This window comes from Daktulosphaira vitifoliae, unplaced genomic scaffold, assembly GCF_025091365.1.
Source record: "Daktulosphaira vitifoliae isolate Bord-2020 unplaced genomic scaffold, ASM2509136v1 Scaffold_2, whole genome shotgun sequence".
NCBI lineage: Eukaryota > Metazoa > Arthropoda > Insecta > Hemiptera > Phylloxeridae > Daktulosphaira > Daktulosphaira vitifoliae.
In genome coordinates, this window is record NW_026099573.1 from 17,835,773 (window position 1) to 17,855,240 (window position 19,468).

At 27.5% G+C, this 19,468-nt stretch overlaps 1 protein-coding gene across 6 annotated transcripts in view; it reads left to right on the top strand.

Moving 5' to 3' along the window:
• LOC126898541 (uncharacterized) overlaps positions 1-15,293 on the top strand; it is a 23,392-nt gene extending 8,099 nt beyond the window's left edge. The window contains exons 12-20 of one of the 6 annotated variants that reach the window (XR_007702296.1): positions 1,303-1,460; positions 1,878-2,170; positions 3,737-3,796; positions 4,008-4,035; positions 6,912-7,057; positions 13,606-13,738; positions 14,459-14,550; positions 14,748-14,900; positions 14,966-15,293. Coding sequence is in view for 3 of the 6 variants with exons in the window: in XM_050672699.1 (XP_050528656.1) it covers positions 1,303-1,460; positions 1,878-2,170; positions 3,737-3,796; positions 3,879-4,035; positions 4,100-4,476; positions 5,231-5,282 (1,097 nt within the window). In the remaining 3 variants the exon portion in view is untranslated. Of the gene's footprint in view, positions 1-1,302; positions 1,461-1,877; positions 2,171-3,736; positions 3,797-3,878; positions 4,036-4,099; positions 4,477-5,230; positions 5,522-6,911; positions 7,058-13,605; positions 13,739-14,458; positions 14,552-14,747; positions 14,901-14,965 lie in introns of those variants that run through there. The other 5 variants (XR_007702298.1, XR_007702297.1, XM_050672699.1 and 2 more) reach the window with 5 other exon arrangements.
• Positions 15,294-19,468: the final 4,175 nt, after the last annotated feature.

Here is a 19,468-nt window from a genome sequence, read left to right on the forward strand (position 1 = left end):
TTCTTTTACTCATTTAAAACATTCTTACACCCAAAAATAAATTCCAATGTCTGTTATTTTTCTAACTTAAAAGATAAAAAATTTATTAAATAGATAACTGAATCGATTTTTTCGAAAAGGCCATATCTCCATAAAATTTTATTTTTCAGGAAACATAAAAAACTGTTTTTAAAGATCAAAATAAATTTAGATTAAAATTGAATAAGAGTTGAATTATTGAATTCCCTTATAAAAAACCAACTATGATGTAATATTAACTATTTATACCTATTGGATTATTTTATGAGGGAATGAACGTGTTTGAGGTATAGCTTTTTCCAATAGATTGTAAATTTTCATTGATATGACCTCGCGACTCTGATTAATTGTTTATTGTATATCATATAAAATTAAATAATTAGTCTTACAAAATATACTGTGCATTCTTTGTCATAATTTTATTTATGAACTTCAACATCACTTCTTTTTAGTTAATTTTTTTAACAAATTATATAGTTTACTTTTTGATTACTATTTATATGTAAAATAACAATAAAAACAATTTTTATATTAACTTTTTAGTTTGACAAAAAAAAAATATCACTTCTTTTCAGTTCATTAAAAAAAAAATATATATAGTTTACTTTTTAACTACTAAATATGTAAAAAAACAACTTTTTTACATATTTTCTTAAAAATCTTCTTCAGGGTTTTCATTTTCGTTTGTTGTCGACCATTTAAAAATGTCGTTCCAAAAATCTTTCTTTTCTTCTAGTATGTATTACATTAATTAAATTAATTAAAACCTTAACAAATAAAATTGCTGATCAAGTTATTTTTGGAGAAATGGCTTTTTCGAATGCACTCGTTATTTTTAGACTATAACGAGTTGTTGGATATATGACGGTCTCGCAGGAACGTTATTCATTATTATTAGATAAACACATCTATCACATAAAAGTAGTTTTGAAAAAATGTGGAGAAATGGCCTTTTCGAAATGACCGATTCAATTATCAATCATCTCTAGGATCAACGTTAGTCTAAATCTATGTTAATACTTATAACTATTGTTGTTTAACAAAAAAATAAATGCCATTTAAAACTCAAAAATTACCCTTTTAAATATCATTAAATGTATTTTTCTTAAAAATTAAAACATTTATTTTTACATGTTTACAATTAACTAATTATGAGAAAAATATGAACATTTTCTGATAAAACTTATTTTTCCTTGTATACATTTTCAGTTATAAAGTCTGATGCACTTAGTTCAAAAAAGATTTAATATATCTCAGTTAAATAATAATACTTTATTATTATAGCTAATGTTCAAAAAGCCTTTACTCAGTTAAGTGTTGCTGAAACCCACACTAATAATCATGATCAGGCATTACTACAGTTCTATTTATCATTTATGCCTACGATAGGGATCAATGAACAATTTCTAGACAAAGCAAACAGATGTAAGGACATTCGAAAAGTAAATTTTTTATCAAAATAGTTTTTTTCAGTTAAGTTAAGTTCAGTTTTAGTTATTGTCTTTAAAGCTTCGCACTAATGTAAAAAATAAAGTATAAGTATAATAAAAATTGAATTTTTTTAAAATTTGAATAACGTTCATTAATGAACAACATTATTTACATTTTCATCCATTAAACTTTTATATTTCTTAAATATAATTTACAAATTTACTAAGGACTTTGATATTAATGTATTGCTACGTATAAAAGATTTTAGAGAATAGTAGTATGTAGCACAATCCTACAAATCGATTAAAAAATACTAAGTGAAACAGTATCAAAAAAAAAAATTAGTATAAATCGGAAATTATAATTAATACTTATAATCTGATTTAATTAAATTTAATATATTATTATTTGATATATTATTTGTACAGCTTGTGCAAGATGCTATCATAAATTGGGCTACAAAGAACTGTCCTAAAGATATCACTATAATAGAAATCTTAACAAATTTTCAAGAAATGTTTCAAGAAAGAACTCTAGGAAGAGATCAAATAGCACAAATTTTAGAAAACGAAAGGAAAGAACGAGATAACTCTCAAAATATAATTATTGATGTTCAACCAAGTAAAGAAACAAAAACTAATGACGACAAATCAATTAATATGGGTTTAAAAAAATCGCAATACACTAAAAACAAAACTACGATCAAAAGTTCTTCGCCAAAGTACAAAACTTGTATTAACAATTTTATTAATTAGTAGTAGCTTAGAGCATAAGCTGTTAAAAGTTTTAATATTGAATGAGTCGAATTTAAAAAACTTAAACTAACTTTAACCTTTTTTCATTAAATAGCTCTAGTAAAATAAATGTAAAAGTAAAAATACTTGAAAATCGTGTTTAAACTAAATGTTGAGTAAAATATTAGTATTTCTTAAACTAATTTTATTAAAGTTGTCTGTACTCAGTACTACTACATTATAATAATTAGGTTATTTGTATAATTTTCCAATAAACGCGGATTTTTCAAAGTACCTTTTAATATTTTACCAAAGGTTTATGGAAAAAATTTGGAGAGAAATTTTTTTTTTATTTTATAAGTATATAAAATTATTATAATAATAATGTGTACGATAAAAAATGTATACATGGTTCCTAATCTATAATAAGTTTATACATTTTGATTAAGGCTAATTTATTTATAACATTTTTAGTACAAAAAAGCTATTATAGTGGATTATATGATCACTTTTTCCATTTTAGCAATTATAATGGTTAATTTTTGTATTGTAAAATATTATTATATTTTTAAAATATTAATACGATTTCCTTTTTGAATGAGGCATCTCAACATTTTGAAATTTTGACACTAAAATTTTATAGTAGAAAGTCAAACTTTCTAGAATTTGTCAAAAAATTTTAGGTATGTAAATTTCTATTTACTCTATAAAAATACTAATTCTTAAAAAGCATACATCGATGTATTTAACTTACTCTCAGTAAATACATTATCGACAATATAACCGTATAACATAATTAGTGCGTAATTAGGGTTCCATCTTGAGGGAGAATATCTGTAAGAATATTTTTAACTTTCTCACTAAAAGAAAAAAAAGGTATCTTCGCCATATAATTATTTTTTTTCTGAGCGAGACATGTGTGTTATATCTTTATGATTATTCTAGATAATATAATAATAGCATAATGGTTAAGTTGAAAAACTAAGCATAACTACGGTTTTATTAAAAACAATTAATCTTGAACTACATTTTAAATCCTTAATATAATCTTTACTTTATATAAATTGCTGTAATGTAAAACTAAATCTGAAAAAAAATCATGTTTGTTGCCTATTGAATCAATTATCATTTTTTAGAAATTTGTAAGATAGGGTAATATTTTTAAAAATTATATATACAATATAATAAGTATGATATTTTTTTTATTATTAAACTATAATAAGTAATGGCGTACGTAGAACCCTGAGCTGGCAAGACTGTCCTATTGGTCAATTATTAAAATATATAGTGTAAGACTTTCGTGCTAATAAAAATGAGAATTAAGCAAAAACAAAAGGGCCTTGTCTCCTCTTCATTAAAAAAATTATGTGTTTACGACTGACAATTTATGGTGATAAACATGAAAACAAATTAATTTTATGTAATTAAAAAGCTAAAAACAATTAAATAGTTTCCTAGTAGGAAAATTCCCGAAAATCAGTTTTAGATAATGAGTTTTTGCTTTAAGCTATTTGTATTTTATTTTTCTTATAATACATTTTATTTATTAATAGGAATTCATTTAAAACTGACATTATTAAAGGTATACAAGACAATATGTTTGATATAATATAGTAAGTATAACAATTATCTAAATACATAGAATTTGCTTATAACATTTCTAATTCTAATTATAAAATTGCTCTTATAATCTAGCGATACGTTGGTTAACATGCAAACAAATTATCATCCATTTAGAGATTGCCTTCAAAACTATGGTGTTATGATTAGCCAAGATATTGATTTTAATGAATTAACTATTGATAATTATATATTATTTTTTAGGTTCCAATTAAACACCCACTCAGTGACGGTAAGTATTCTAAAAATTTAATTTTCCATTACATAATGCTAATCAAATATTACTTTGCTCTAAGAAACCAGTACCTAATATAATATTAGTTTCAAAGAAGGATGGCACAAGTAATGGATGTTTAGTGAATTTGTGCTTATTTGAAAATGACAAATGTGTACATCCAGTAAATAGTACTCGAAACATGTTTATGGTTCGCAGAGCCAATAGGGGATATACATTGATAGGATGGGTTTCAAAAGAATCGAAAGAAAGTTTGCAAAACGGATGCAAAATCTCAATTTTTGGTCGACCAAATGAGATACTGCATACTTGCACTAATAATCATAAGTTTTATAAATTGGATCATTGTTTGAAGAAATCGTTAGAGAAAACAGAATTAACCACTCAAAACGTAGTAGATGCATATCTTAGACCAAACTTTGGTCATGTATTGGCTAGGTAGATTAAAGATCAATTTATAATAAATTACTTAATAAAGTAAAACAGAAAATTTTCTTAGAGAGGATTAAAATAATTATATTACAAACCCGATAGTCTGTCTAGTAAGTAAAGGTGCCTATGAGGTAATTTTTAGAACGAACTAAGTAACTTTTTACTTATATTTTTAATTATCATTTTTTTAATCATATTTTAATACTTANTATTTTTAATTATCACTTTTTTAATCATATTTTAATACTTTATGTATAAAACACTATGATAAACTATAGAAACTTTAATAAAAGAATAATTTTTTAGAAATGAATCATTATAATCAACTTTATTGCTTCTCGATATTTTCGAATGTGTTCTTCTAACTCTCCGTGAGCTTTCTTACTGATCAGTCCCTCGATATACACCCAATTCGCATCTATGTGAAACAGTATGTAAAAGTTTTGAGGTTAAAATAATTAATTTTTACATTAAAATTGAAAAAATAAGATTTTTTATGCAGCATAAATGTAAAGATAGTAAAATATTACTGAAACAATAATTATTAGGCAAGAACGGTTTAATGACTTAGAATTTTTAAAGAAATAAAATTAAATAAGGTAGGCAAATTTTGTAACATAATGATTTTTGAGTTATGAACACCTTTACTTGACGTGAAATACCTCCTATATGCAAAACATTTAATATCTATTACTAGGTGGAATATTTTTGTTTGAATCTAAGGAAAGCAAAATTTTTAACCATTATTATTTACACATAGGAGATTTTTAACGACAAACAACGACCAATCGCTTCAGAAATTAGTGATTTAAAAAATAAACTATTCTAGTTACTGAATACCCTTCATTAAATGAACACTACAGGTATTACTTTAAAATTTAAATCACATGCATCAAGGTTGAGTAATCAATATAATTTTTTTTATATAGATGCATGATGTCTTTACTTATCATTTGATATATTTTTTTTATAAATTTAACCCTTTACCAGCTTACAGGGGGGGATTCAAAATGACAATTTTTTCACAAAAAATTAACTTTTGAAAATGTTCCGGAAATACTGACACTTTTATATATATATATCTTAAATTAAAGCTAATGTAATATACTTTATTATGGAAAAAAAAATTTCGGACTTTATTTTGTCTTCACGGTAAAAATGGCTACCGAATGCTATTGTTGTGTGAAAATTTTTGATTTTGTATTTTACATTTTTAACTTTATTATGCTATAACTTTTTGAAAAATGTATGGATCAATACAATTTTTTCATGAGAAATAATATTTATATACCTCTTTAATTTAACATATTTTTTTTTAAATCGGTTCAGTTCCCTTAATACAGAGGGGATTTAAATTTTTAAAATGCATATAGAAAGTAAAACTTTTTTAACTTAATTTTTGAAAGTGTTCCGGAAATACTGACACTTTTATATATATCTTAAATTAAGGTTTATGTAATATACTTTAATATGAAAAAAAAAAAATTTCGAACTTTATTTTGTCTTAATGGTGAAAATAGCTTCCGTAAATATGCTATTTTTGTGTTAAAATTCTTGGTTTTGTATTTTATTTTATTATAAGGGGATTACACTGATTTTCATAAACATTATATCAATCTAAATGACATAGTATAAAAAATTAAACATATTTAAATTTTTTTGTTTCTTTGAAGTCGAGAAAAATAACTTAAAAATTTGAACTAGCTAAATTTCCATTTTTATTAAGTGACGAATGCGACGTACGATTTCTGAGACGGTAACACTTGGGTCTTTCACGCCTGTGACACNCGACGTACGATTTCTGAGACGGTAACACTTGGGTCTTTCACGCGTGTGACACTGAATTTTTTCTTAATTCTTTTTGAGTTAGAAAAAAATGTGTTAACTCATTTGATTTTTATCTCATTTAGATTCAATAACTTCAATAAATATCGTGGATCCCATTACTGTAATCTCCTCTCGTGAGAAGAAATTCATATTAATATTATTTTACTATGTGGTTTTTTTTGTAGCTATGATTTATTTTCTCAGTTCTCACTTGACCTACTTTTTTGACAATTTTTTTTTTTAATTAAACACTATCTACAGATTTGCATTGAAGCGTTTTTTATGATAGTGATTTTAATCACTTTCAGATATCATCTATACTGAACCCAACTATGCCACAACCCCACTGTGCTGGGTTTTTTTTTCTTCTATAAGTATTATTTTTAATCAAAAATTAGGATAATTCATGAATTTTAAGAGATCTTTCATTCTTCTGGTTTCCCTTCCATAAATGCATTCAGTGTTTATAAGTATTGATATTCAATTCGAATAAACCTTTTACAAATTTCACTTAACCTAGGTTCTCAAGGAATAGCACGATATTTTTCAGTTGATTATGGAAAAATTTATTTAAATAATTTAGTTGTATAATTAATGTTATTTTCATGATCTAGAAAATTTTGGAGAAGAAGAAATAGTAAAAAATACTTTATTTGTCATAGAAATAGTATTAGCAGAGCACAATAATAACTCTATAATTAACGAAACTCCAAAATCTGTCCATGGAGACTGGACAATCACTTGTGTCTATGAACAAAAGGTAACTTTAAAACTTATCTTGCGTAAATTATTTGCAACTAATATAAAACTATTCCACTTTGTAATAGGTAATAGAAATTTTATATATATAAAGTGATTCTTTTAACGCTAGCCATAATACATTTTTTGAATTTATATGTTATAAAACATTTTATATGTTCAACCCTTATGTTTAATAGGGATGTCAATTTTATTTTTATATAGCAACATACATATTTAACTAGCTTATAAAATAGAAAATTATCTAATTAAAAAAAAAGACTTATCGATTAACAACTGTTGGACCTATGCATCAGGGGTTATTCATAATTTTGTATCTAGGCGGAAGGAGGAGAGTACCCGAGAAATGACTAATGATAAAAATAATAACATATACTCTTCAGCTCGAGTCAATATTGTAAAATGCTAATAACTTCCAAGGTTTTGTTGTTGACCAGTCATTTTCTTAATTATGTTATTTTCTATTTTACAAGCTAGTTTAATATGTATGTTACCATTTAAAAAAAGTTGACATCCCTATAAGTTATAAGGAATAGGTCTAAAAATTATTTTACAACAAATAAATGAATATACATGTGTAGCTTACAAAATCCAAAATAAATTATTAAAATAATGTATTATTTGATGAAAAATCTTGTGATTAGCGTGAAAAAAATCACTCTGTATATACAAGTGTCTCAGATCTAACTTACAACGCATATAACTTTTTAACCAGTTATCATTTAGTTGACATTTTTTTTTTATAATAATTTTCTTCTTTTACTACATTTAAAATAGATGTTTTATTATTTATCTCAAATAGAGAAAATAACAATTTTTTTTTTCAAAATGTTGAAATAGTATTTTTTAACTCTATTCTTACAAAAAATATGATTGGTCGAACACAATTTCAGGACAAGTACTCATTGAGTTATGAGCATTTTAGTTCATAAAGTAGAAATGGAACGCAGATGGTTGCAGCCTAAACTGCAGTTTCACATCACTCTATTTGAATGCTTGTACTTGATATGTTTATAAAACTGTTATCAACCCATAATTTTTCTTTTTTAGAGATAAATAATTAAAAATAGATAATATAAAACTTAATCTAAAAACACAATAATATATTTTTTTAATTTCAACGAAATGATAATCCTCAACAAAAACTTAACTGTGAAAAATAGCGAAGTTCCTACCCCCTATCTCCTAAAATTCCTATCAATGTCTTGATATCTAAATTGTGGTCAAGTTTGCTCTTACTATAGTTCATTAACTTTACTTTTATGAATAACATTGCTCCTTTATACATATTGATTTATAATACTTGGCCAGTTTTTGAATGAGTGAAATAAAACAGTATTTCAAATGAATCCCATGAAAAGATCTAAACATTTGAGCGATAATGTGGAGACAAAATCAAATATATTTTTTCCCCTTCTAATAAGGATTTTTTACCTTAAGTAGCCAAAGTTTTTCATTTAAGCTAAACTACTGNTTAATAGGTAATAGAAATTTTATATATATAAAGTGATTCTTTTAACGCTAGCCATAATACATTTTTTGAATTTATATGTTATAAAACATTTTATATGTTCAACCCTTATGTTTAATAGGGATGTCAATTTTATTTTTATATAGCAACATACATATTTAACTAGCTTATAAAATAGAAAATTATCTAATTAAAAAAAAGACATATCGATTAACAACTTTTGGACCTATGCATCAGGGGTTATTCATAATTTTGTATCTAGGCGGAAGGAGGAGAGTACCCGAGAAATGACTAATAATAAAAATAATAACATATACTCTTCAGCTCGAGTCAATATTGTAAAATGCTAATAACTTCCAAGGTTTTGTTGTTGACCAGTCATTTTCTTAATTATGTTATTTTCTATTTTACAAGCTAGTTTAATATGTATGTTACCATTTAAAAAAAGTTGACATCCCTATAAGTTATAAGGAATAGGTCTAAAAATTATTTTACAACAAATAAATGAATATACATGTGTAGCTTACAAAATCCAAAATAAATTATTAAAATAATGTATTATTTGATGAAAAATCTTGTGATTAGCGTGAAAAAAATCACTCTGTATATACAAGTGTCTCAGATCTAACTTACAACGCATATAACTTTTTAACCAGTTATCATTTAGTTGACATTTTTTTTTTATAATAATTTTCTTCTTTTACTACATTTAAAATAGATGTTTTATTATTTATCTCAAATAGAGAAAATAACAATTTTTTTTTTCAAAATGTTGAAATAGTATTTTTTAACTCTATTCTTACAAAAAATATGATTGGTCGAACACAATTTCAGGACAAGTACTCATCGAGTTATGAGCATTTTAGTTCATAAAGTAGGAATGGAACGCAGATGGTTGCAGCCTAAACTGCAGTTTCACATCACTCTATTTGAATGCTTGTACTTGATATGTTTATAAAACTGTTATCAACCCATAATTTTTCTTTTTTAGAGATAAATAATTAAAAATAGATAATATAAAACTTAATCTAAAAACACAATAATATATTTTTTTAATTTCAACGAAATGATAATCCTCAACAAAAACTTAACTGTGAAAAATAGCGAAGTTCCTACCCCCTATCTCCTAAAATTCCTATCAATGTCTTGATATCTAAATTGTGGTCAAGTTTGCTCTTACTATAGTTCATTAACTTTACTTTTATGAATAACATTGCTCCTTTATACATATTGATTTATAATACTTGGCCAGTTTTTGAATGAGTGAAATAAAACAGTATTTCAAATGAATCCCATGAAGAGATCTAAACATTTGAGCGATAATGTGGAGACAAAATCAAATATATTTTTTTNATTTGGGGGAGCAGTAACATCAACCAAAGAGGAGAGGTTATAATGGATCTATTGCTGACTACAGACCTAAGTATACTGAACAGAGGTAGTGAACCTACTTTTGTTATCAGGAACAGGCAGGAAGTCATTGATCTAACAGTTTGTTCAAAAGGGTTACTTCAAAAGATAAAAGGGTGGAAAGTGTCCTCCGAACCTTCTCTTTCTGATCATAGGCACTTACGATTCACTTTGGAAATTAACAAAGTTGAGACGGAGTACTATAGGAACCCGAAAAGAACAAACTGGGACAAATACAGGGCAGATCTCTCTCGTGACCTGATTAACCTACAGTTTAGATTGGGGTCGAGACAGAGTACTGAAAGGGCTGTAAATATGCTACAGGACTCCATTGTCTCAGCTTACAAAGAAAACTGTCCTTTAATAGAAAGGAAAGGTACAGGGCAGGGTGTAGCTTGGTGGAATGCTAACCTGTCTAAATTAAGAAAGAGTTCACGTAAGCTCTTAAATAAAGCAATGAAATCAGGTTTGGAACAACACTGGGAATCCTATAAGGACGCCCAAAGGAACTACAAATCTGCATTGAAAAAGTCCAAAAAAGAAAGCTAGAAGAAGTTCTGTGGGGATATACAACAACTCCCTATAGCAACTAGACTTCTGCGATGACTAAGGAATGGACCAAACAAAACTGTCGAGGCAATACTACTGCCAGACGGAATGTTCACCAATAACGATAATGAAACATTATCACATTTGATGAACACATTTTCCTGACTCTGCAATTAACAACAGAGAACAGGAACATGATGCACAAGACAAACGTGTGACCTGTGCTGATTGGAGACTAACCAGGAAAGTGATAACCCCAAGTGAAATAAGATGGGCAATAAAAGCCTTTGACAGTTTTAAAGCTGCAGGCTGTGACAAAATTTTCCGTGCACTTCTGCAAGAAGGGTTAGAGATAATCCTCCCCATCTCTGCAAAATATTTAGGGCATGCCTTGCCTATGGTTATCAACCGGAAAGCTGGCGAAAGGTCAGGATGGTGTTTATACCCAAACCTAACCGGACTAACTATTATGAAGCAAAATCCTACAGGCCAATAAGTCTTACTTCATTTCTTCTTAAGACTATGGAGAAACTTATTGATAGGTACATCAAGGAGGGGCCTCTAAAGGAGAACCCTTTACATGAATACTAGCATGAGTATCAAACGGGGAAATCTACTGATACAGCTCTACATTGCTTAACCACTAAGATAGGGGAAGCTGTGGAGAATAAAATGTATGCAGTAGGTATATTCCTGGACATCGAAGGGGCTTTTGATAATACTCCCTTCGATACTATCTGTGAATCTGCATAACAGCATGGAATAGAACCACTTATTACTAAATGGATAGAAACNGGCTTTTGATAATACTCCCTTCGATGCTATCTGTGAATCTGCATAATAGCATGGAATAGAACCATTTATTACTAAATGGATAGAAATCATGCTTGAGGAACGCTCCATTTTGGAACAGCTCAATGAAATCAAAGTAATCAAGAGTGTTACACAGGATGTCCACAACGCGGAGTTCTACCTCCCTTGCTATGGTGTCTAGTATTGGACTCGCTTATTAAAGAGTTAAACAAATACTATTATACACAAGCCTATGCGGATGACTTAGTTATAGCAGTGGTGGGTAAATTCCCAGACACTATTATAGACTTAGCATAACAGAGACTAAACACTATACATATATGGTGTAGTAAGTATGGTCTATCTGTTAATCCAAATAAAGCAGCGTTATGTTCACTAGAAAGAGAACAGGACTAGACAGTCTTGGAACTTTTACTCTAAATGGACAAGAAATTAGCTTAAAATCGGAAGTAAAATATTTCGGTATTATCTCAGATAGTAAGCTAAAATGGAAATCACACATTGAGTAAAAAATCAAAAAAGCATTGACCACACTGTGGACTTGCAGCAGAGCCTTGGAGAAGACATAGGATCTTAAACTAAGAGTTATGTATTGATTGTACACTTCAGTGATTAAAACTATGGTATTGTTCGGTGCCCTAGTCTGGTAACCAGAACAGCACTTGGCACATCTACGAAAAAACTTAGTCGCATACAGAGAATGGCTGCCATAGCCATCATTGGAGCATTAAGTACTACAACATTTGTCGCATTCGAGACACTTTTCGGATTGCCTCCTCTACATCTAGAGGTTAAAGCTCAAGCCAAAGCCACAGCGCTAAGATTCCACAACTTAGGTACTTGGACTTTGGAGAGTAACACAGCAGAACACGGTAAAATAATAAAAGAGATAAACAAAGACATTTTGGAATACTCCATGGACTATATCAAACCGATTCTTAATTCCCTACAAAGTGGAAATCAGTACATGTAGAAAATGGAATATTAACCGCCTGACTGAAAGAGGAGGATTTGTAATATATACAGATGGATTCAAAAAATCAGGAAAGGTAGGTGCTGGCATCTGAGGCCTAAAGCCACGAATAAATGTTAACATATCTTTGGGCACAACACCCTCTGTTTTTCAAGCAGAGGTGATGGCGATATTGGTAGGGGCTCAGAACCTGCTGGTATACAAGAATAGGAAGATAACTATCTTAAATGACAGTCAAGCGGCTTTGAAAGCACTTTGTAATGATTAGGTGGATTCAAAGCTTGTCTTTGAATGCAGGAAACACAACGGTGTCAATGGAAATGAAAATGCTGACTTTCTAGCCAGGAAAGGAGCAGAGAACACCTATGTTGGACTAGAACCGGTGGTAGGACTCACTGAGCAATCACTCAAAGCACTACCCAAGAATTGGTGCAGAGAACAACACACGAAAATCTGAAAGTAGTTGGTAGTACCTAGACAATCTAAAATGTTTATCAAGACCCTCGGTTTACTGCTGGGTGATCTTAATAGCATGACTAAACATCAAATAAACACTTTGACTGGTCTACTGACAGGACATGGTCACTTGCTTAAACATCTTACGCAATGGGGGTATCAGAATCACCATTGTGCAGAAAGTGTGGAGTAGAAGAGGAAGACTCATTTCACATTATGTGCGAATGTGAAGCCTTGTCCACACTAAGATCAAACTACTTCAGTAAACCTTTTCCTGAAAAAGAAGATATTAAAAACCTAAGACCCAGAGAGATACTTAATTTCGCCGGAAAGACAGGACTCTTTGGTCATCCATAGGGGTGACTTAATTGTCCACCTTTATACAATAATAGGAATAATGTAACAACACTTTGGTGATAACACTTAGGTGGGTAAACCAAATCAAGACAATTCGGTATGAGATGCGCACAATNATATTAAAAACCTAAGACCCAGAGAGATACTTAATTTCGCCGGAAAGACAGGACTCTTTGGTCATCCATAGGGGTGACTTAATGGTCCACCTTTATACAATAATAGGAATAATGTAACAACACTTTGGTAATAACACTTAGGTGGGTAAACCAAATCAAGACAATTCGGTATGAGATGCGCACAATGGACCAACAGGTCTGATTGCATTGGCATTATGTCAAACTCGATAAAAACTAAAACTAAAAAACTAAGATAAAAAAGAAAGAAGTCGAATTTCGATCTTAAAAAAATTCAGAGACTTTTAATTTGGATCCTAACATACCTAATTTTTTACTACTCCCAACACAATTATCTAACCTAAAAGTGTTATATATTTTATAAAATAATTTTTTATTTTTATTAGCTTACTGATGTCTTTTTGGGAATAGATGACACTCAAGAATATTCTTATAAAAGTTCAATACCTCCCCAAACAATTAATCAATCAGAATACAATTCAATAATTAATCGATATCAAAAATCACAAAGATCTTCAAGTAACTATTCTACAATTTTAGTTTTAATAAACGTCTACAATTATAAATCATCTTACTTTTAATATTTTATATCATAACGTATTTAGTTTACATTTCAATTAATTTAATTTTAAGTTATTTTTTGAGGTATTGTTTTATGTGGTATATAATAAAAAATTTAGCCTTAGTCTTAGTTTACCAATTATATTATAAGAAATTTGTCATCTTATTAAAATTTTGTTTTTTATTTTATTTTTTTATGATTGCTTTTTGCATAACGTCATTCAAGTATAATCTAACTTTTTTTTAACAATTTAAAATGTAACCGTAAAAATTTTACTTCATATTCATTTATATAATAATTTTGTGTATATTTTATACACAAAAACAGTTCTAAGTGTTTAAATAGCAACTAATTATTAATGCTGACAAAAGAAATATTTTATAAGAAAGTTGGTAAACACAAATTTTTTTAGCTAAATTTTTTGTTACTATTTGTAAAACGAATTTTTAAAAATTATAACTTTTGATAAATAATATATTTTCTATTTTGGTCAATCATAATGTAACAATAAACCAGGAGTTGAGAGAGAAAAGTGCGACTCCATAATTATATATTTAGCTTTTACGTTACGTAACATAAAATTTATACACAATAAATACATCTGAAGAAAAATTCCACTATTTTTAGTTTACATAAACAATAACCATAAGCTACAAAACTTTATTTTTTGATAACAGATAATGATGATGAAGATTTTACACCATCGGTAGAAAATGTTTCTTCTAAACTATTTCACAGTGATATACTAAACAGCATCTTAATAAATGAGGTTTATAATAGTTAATGATTACATAAAAAAAATATAGTCAACATTTATAATTTTTTTTACTATAAGATTTAGTAGCAAAATTTTTCTCTTGATCAGAGAAAAATCTGAATATACACGAAAAAATTATTCTTTGGACTATATTTTTTTTTCTATGTAAGTTTAAGTAAAATTAAAATTTTCCAACTAAAATTATCAAGGATAAAATTAACAAATTAAAAGAAGATGAAAAATTGCATCCTTTTCAAACCGAAGAAGAACAAAATAATGCATTAGCTAATGAGATATACAAACAAAATAATAACGAACTATTCATAAAAAAAATTTTACAACAAAATGAAAAAAATCGTAAAGTATTAATAAACTATACTTGGCTAAAATACATTTAATCTATGGAATATATTTTATTTATTTCTAGATTGTAAATGAAGAATTATATATGAATATGACAAAATTACTTAATTTAAATGCAAAACCGAAATCACATTTAAGTGTTTCAAGGTCTCATTTGAAAAAAACAAAAATGTAATGTTTCTTTTGTTTGGCATTCAGTTTGGCGTACACTAATTTTGATAATCTACAAATAATAAAGTTTTAGTAACTGTATAAGTTAGTAGTTAGCTGTAAATTTTATATTATAATAAATCTTATAAGAAATTTTAGATTGTTAATGTTAATGATTTTCATCTATCTTAATTTACTTATTGAATATATTTAACCACTCATGAATTTAAAATATTTAAAATATACAATCAATTTATATAACTTATATCATTTTTTTTATTATAAACACAATGAAATCATTTTATTACAATTATAAATCAATATTAATAGTTAAAAAAAAAATTTATCATTGTATTGTTTGGTTTTTTAATTGCCTAATCGTAAAAAGTATTTGCTGCTAAATAAAAAAAAGTTGGGGTAAATTATTAATAAAATATTTGAAAGAGTACATGAAACTTCTTTAAATAATAAAGTATATAACAAAATAACATAAATTTCTATTTATAGCCCAGATAATATCATATTTGGTATCCCTACGCAACGGGAATGTATTAATTTGTAATATTGTCAGCAGTGTAATTTTAATAAAATAATTTAATTATCTGGGAAGCGATTAATATTTTTGACATACTCATAAATGTTAGTTTTTAGCTTCGATGTGAAGCTGAGAAGGTATTATTTTATTAAGATGTGTTTTTTTTTTTTTGTGTGTCTGTTACCACTTTATCTCAGCTCTCACCGAACTGATTTCTTTCAATGATNTTTTTTTTTTGTGTCTGTTACCACTTTTTCTCAGCTCTCACCGAACCGATTTCTTTCAATGATACGTCAAAAGATCACAAATCGTATCTAGTCGAAGACATTACCCTCAAAAATTGAAAAAAATTCCCTCGTTCCCCGTTAAACTATTATAATGTCACGTCACAATTATTGTAAAAAACCCAGCACAGGGCGGTCGTGGCATAGCTAGATCAAGTATAATGATATCTGACAGTGATTAAAATCACTATAAAAAAAAAACGCTTCGATGCAAATTTTTAGATAGTGTTTAATTTTAAAAAATTGGTGGATTATTCCAAAAGCTACATGATCTGCTAGTTCCTTATTAATATCCTGATTAAGATAAAGTATGTCGAATGAAAAAGGAATTATTAAAAAATATTATTTCTCATGAAAAATATTGTATTGATCCATACATTTTTCAAAAAGTTATAGCATAATAAAGTTCTCGACTTCAAAGAAACAAAAAAATTTAAATATGTTTAATTTTTTATACTATGTCATTTAGATTGATATAATGTTTATGAAAATCAGTGTAATCCCCTTATAATAAAATAAAATACAAAACCAAGAATTTTAACACAAAAATAGCATATTTACGGAAGCTATTTTCACCATTAAGACAAAATAAAGTTCGAAATTTTTTTTTTTTCATATTAAAGTATATTACATAAACCTTAATTTAAGATATATATAAAAGTGTCAGTATTTCCGGAACATTTTCAAAAGTTAAGTTGAAAAAGTTAATTTTTTGTGAAAAAATTGTCATTTTGAATCCCCCCCTGTAGGCTGGTAAAGGGTTAAATTTATAAAAAAAATATATCAAATGATAAGTAAAGACATCATGCATCTATATAAAAAAAATTATATTGATTTGTCTATTTTTGAAAAAGTTATGGCGTTATAAGTAGAAAAAATTTCGAAAATTAGCGATTTTTAAATTTGTAATTTTTTTGGAGGTTTCCACTATTTACGGGGAACGAGAGAAATTTTTTCAATTTTTGAGGGTAATGTCTTCGATTAGATACGATTTGTGATCTTTAGACGTATCGTTGAAAGAAATCAGTTCGGTGAGAGCTGAGAAAAAGTGGTAACAGACACAAAAAAAACACATCATAGTAAAATTAATACCTTCTCAGCTTCGCATCAAAGCTAAAAAAATCACCAAAGATAAAATTTATTTAAATAGCCTCCCTGAAAAAAATCTTAAGTATGCTTTGTATTTCGAATTGTGTAATAAATTAATAAAAATTTTAATTGAGTATTATTTTACGCCTTACGTAGTACGTTAACGTTCGGTTCTAATAGTATAAGAGGTAGTAGTATTGTGTCGCCTCTTTCATAAATAGATGTAATAACGGATGATGTTTTTTTGTTCTTTATGGAAATTCGAAGTTCTAATAACGCATTAATGTCACTCAATTTACAATAAAAAGTAAAAAGTCCAGCGTTTTCTATTGAAAAATTTGCCCTGCAAAAATAAAAGAGAAGATTGTCTTAATATTATTTAGTACTCGTATTTAGTATTATATTAATTAAAAATATTAACTATAGGGTAACTCGTTTAGTTATCGAGCAATTAAGGATTTATTGGAGTTAAAAATTGTATAAAAGATTTGTTATTGCGAATTAACTTAGAAATCTAGATATAAAATTAACAATGTTGTCTCTTTTTCATTTTTGACGTATCATTGAAAGAAATCGGTTCGGCGAGATCTGAAAAAAGTGGTAACAGACACAAAAATATAAATAAAAAAAAAAATAAACACATCTTAGTAAAACCAATACCTTCTCAGTTTCGCATCGAAGCTAAAATATAAAATAAAACACAGACAACGTATCTGGTACTAATGGCTGATGAATTATAAAAAATAATAGTGAAATTAGCAATAATCCTAAAACTATTTAAAACCAAAAAACCTGGCCATCGCGATTACTCAACTCCGGTACGTAGACTTATACTTTGTGTCATTCATCAGCCCCAGTACTCGATTGTTGTTGTCCGGCTTTTTCATTTTTAATACTTTTAGCACTATTAAATAAAAAATAAATTTACTATAATTTGAATTACATTAAAAAACTGAGAATGTCCTGTAATTTAACAGAATTTTAATTGCTCAGAGCATATATTAATGTCAAAATAATTGTTTTAAATATTGCTATTAAAATCATGCATCATAAATTAACAAAATTACTCAACCTTGATGCNTCTATATAAAAAAAATTATATTGATTACTCAACCTTGATGCATGTGATTTAAATTTTAAAGTAATACCTGTAGTGTTCATTTAATGAAGGGTATTCAGTAACTAGAATAGTTTATTTTTTAAATCACTAATTTCTGAAGCGATTGGTCGTTGTTTGTCGTTAAAAATCTCCTATGTGTAAATAATAATGGTTAAAAATTTTGCTTTCCTTAGATTCAAACAAAAATATTCCACCTAGTAATAGATATTAAATGTTTTGCATATAGGAGGTTTTTCACGTCAAGTAAAGATGTTCATAACTCAAAAATCATTATGTTACAAAATTTGCCTACCTTATTTAATTTTATTTCTTTAAAAATTTCTTTAATTTCTTTAAAAATTCTTTAAAAGTCATTAAACCGTTCTTGCCTAATAATTATTGTTTCAGTAATATTTTACTATCTTTACATTTATGCTGCATAAAAAATCTTATTTTTTCAATTTTAATGTAAAAATTAATTATTTTAACCTCAAAACTTTTACATACTGTTTCACATAGATGCGAATTGGGTGGATATCGAGGGACTGATCAGTAAGAAAGCTCACGGAGAGTTAGAAGAACACATTCGAAAATATCGAGAAGCAATAAAGTTGATTATAATGATTCATTTCTAAAAAATTATTCTTTTATTAAAGTTTCTATAGTTTATCATAGTGTTTTATACATAAAGTATTAAAATATGATTAAAAAAGTGATAATTAAAAATATAAGTAAATAGTTACTTAGTTCGTTCTAAAAATTACCTCATAGGCACGCCTGACTGGCGCTGCACAAACACAGCGAGATATAACACGGTAGTCAGTGCCGAAACCAAATNCACGGTAGTCAGAGCCGAAACCAAATGTCTGCGCTTTCCGTTCGTTAATGATTAAAAAATGACAACACGTTACACTACCGATTACGAAGCAAACCGATGAGGTCCGAGAGGCAAACTTTTTTTTGATTCAGTTGCTATACAGGATTATTAAGATTGATTGGTGAGGGAGAGTCGTGAATACTAGGTAAAATGAGGCTGATGTAAATTTTTCTCAGCGGTGAACACCATCGTGTGCCAGGTGGTTTCAAATGCGAATCTACATTTTACATATAAATTAAATGGAATCGACAATATGTCGTTATTGTTTCTAATCTATGCTTACCCAAAAAAACAACAAACGAATTACGTTTATCACATCAGTTATCAGTCAATGTATAAAAGTATTATACGATTATAATTTTTCATCTTATAATTAATAAAAATTTTAAAGAATTAACATGTTACCGATTAATACAGCTATTATCTACGTGTACCTATAATCTTAAAAATAGGTAAATTATTTATTCAAATTTACTAAATTAAAAGTTTGCCTCACCACTTCTGAGACCCACATCCAATTCAAAATGTTAGCC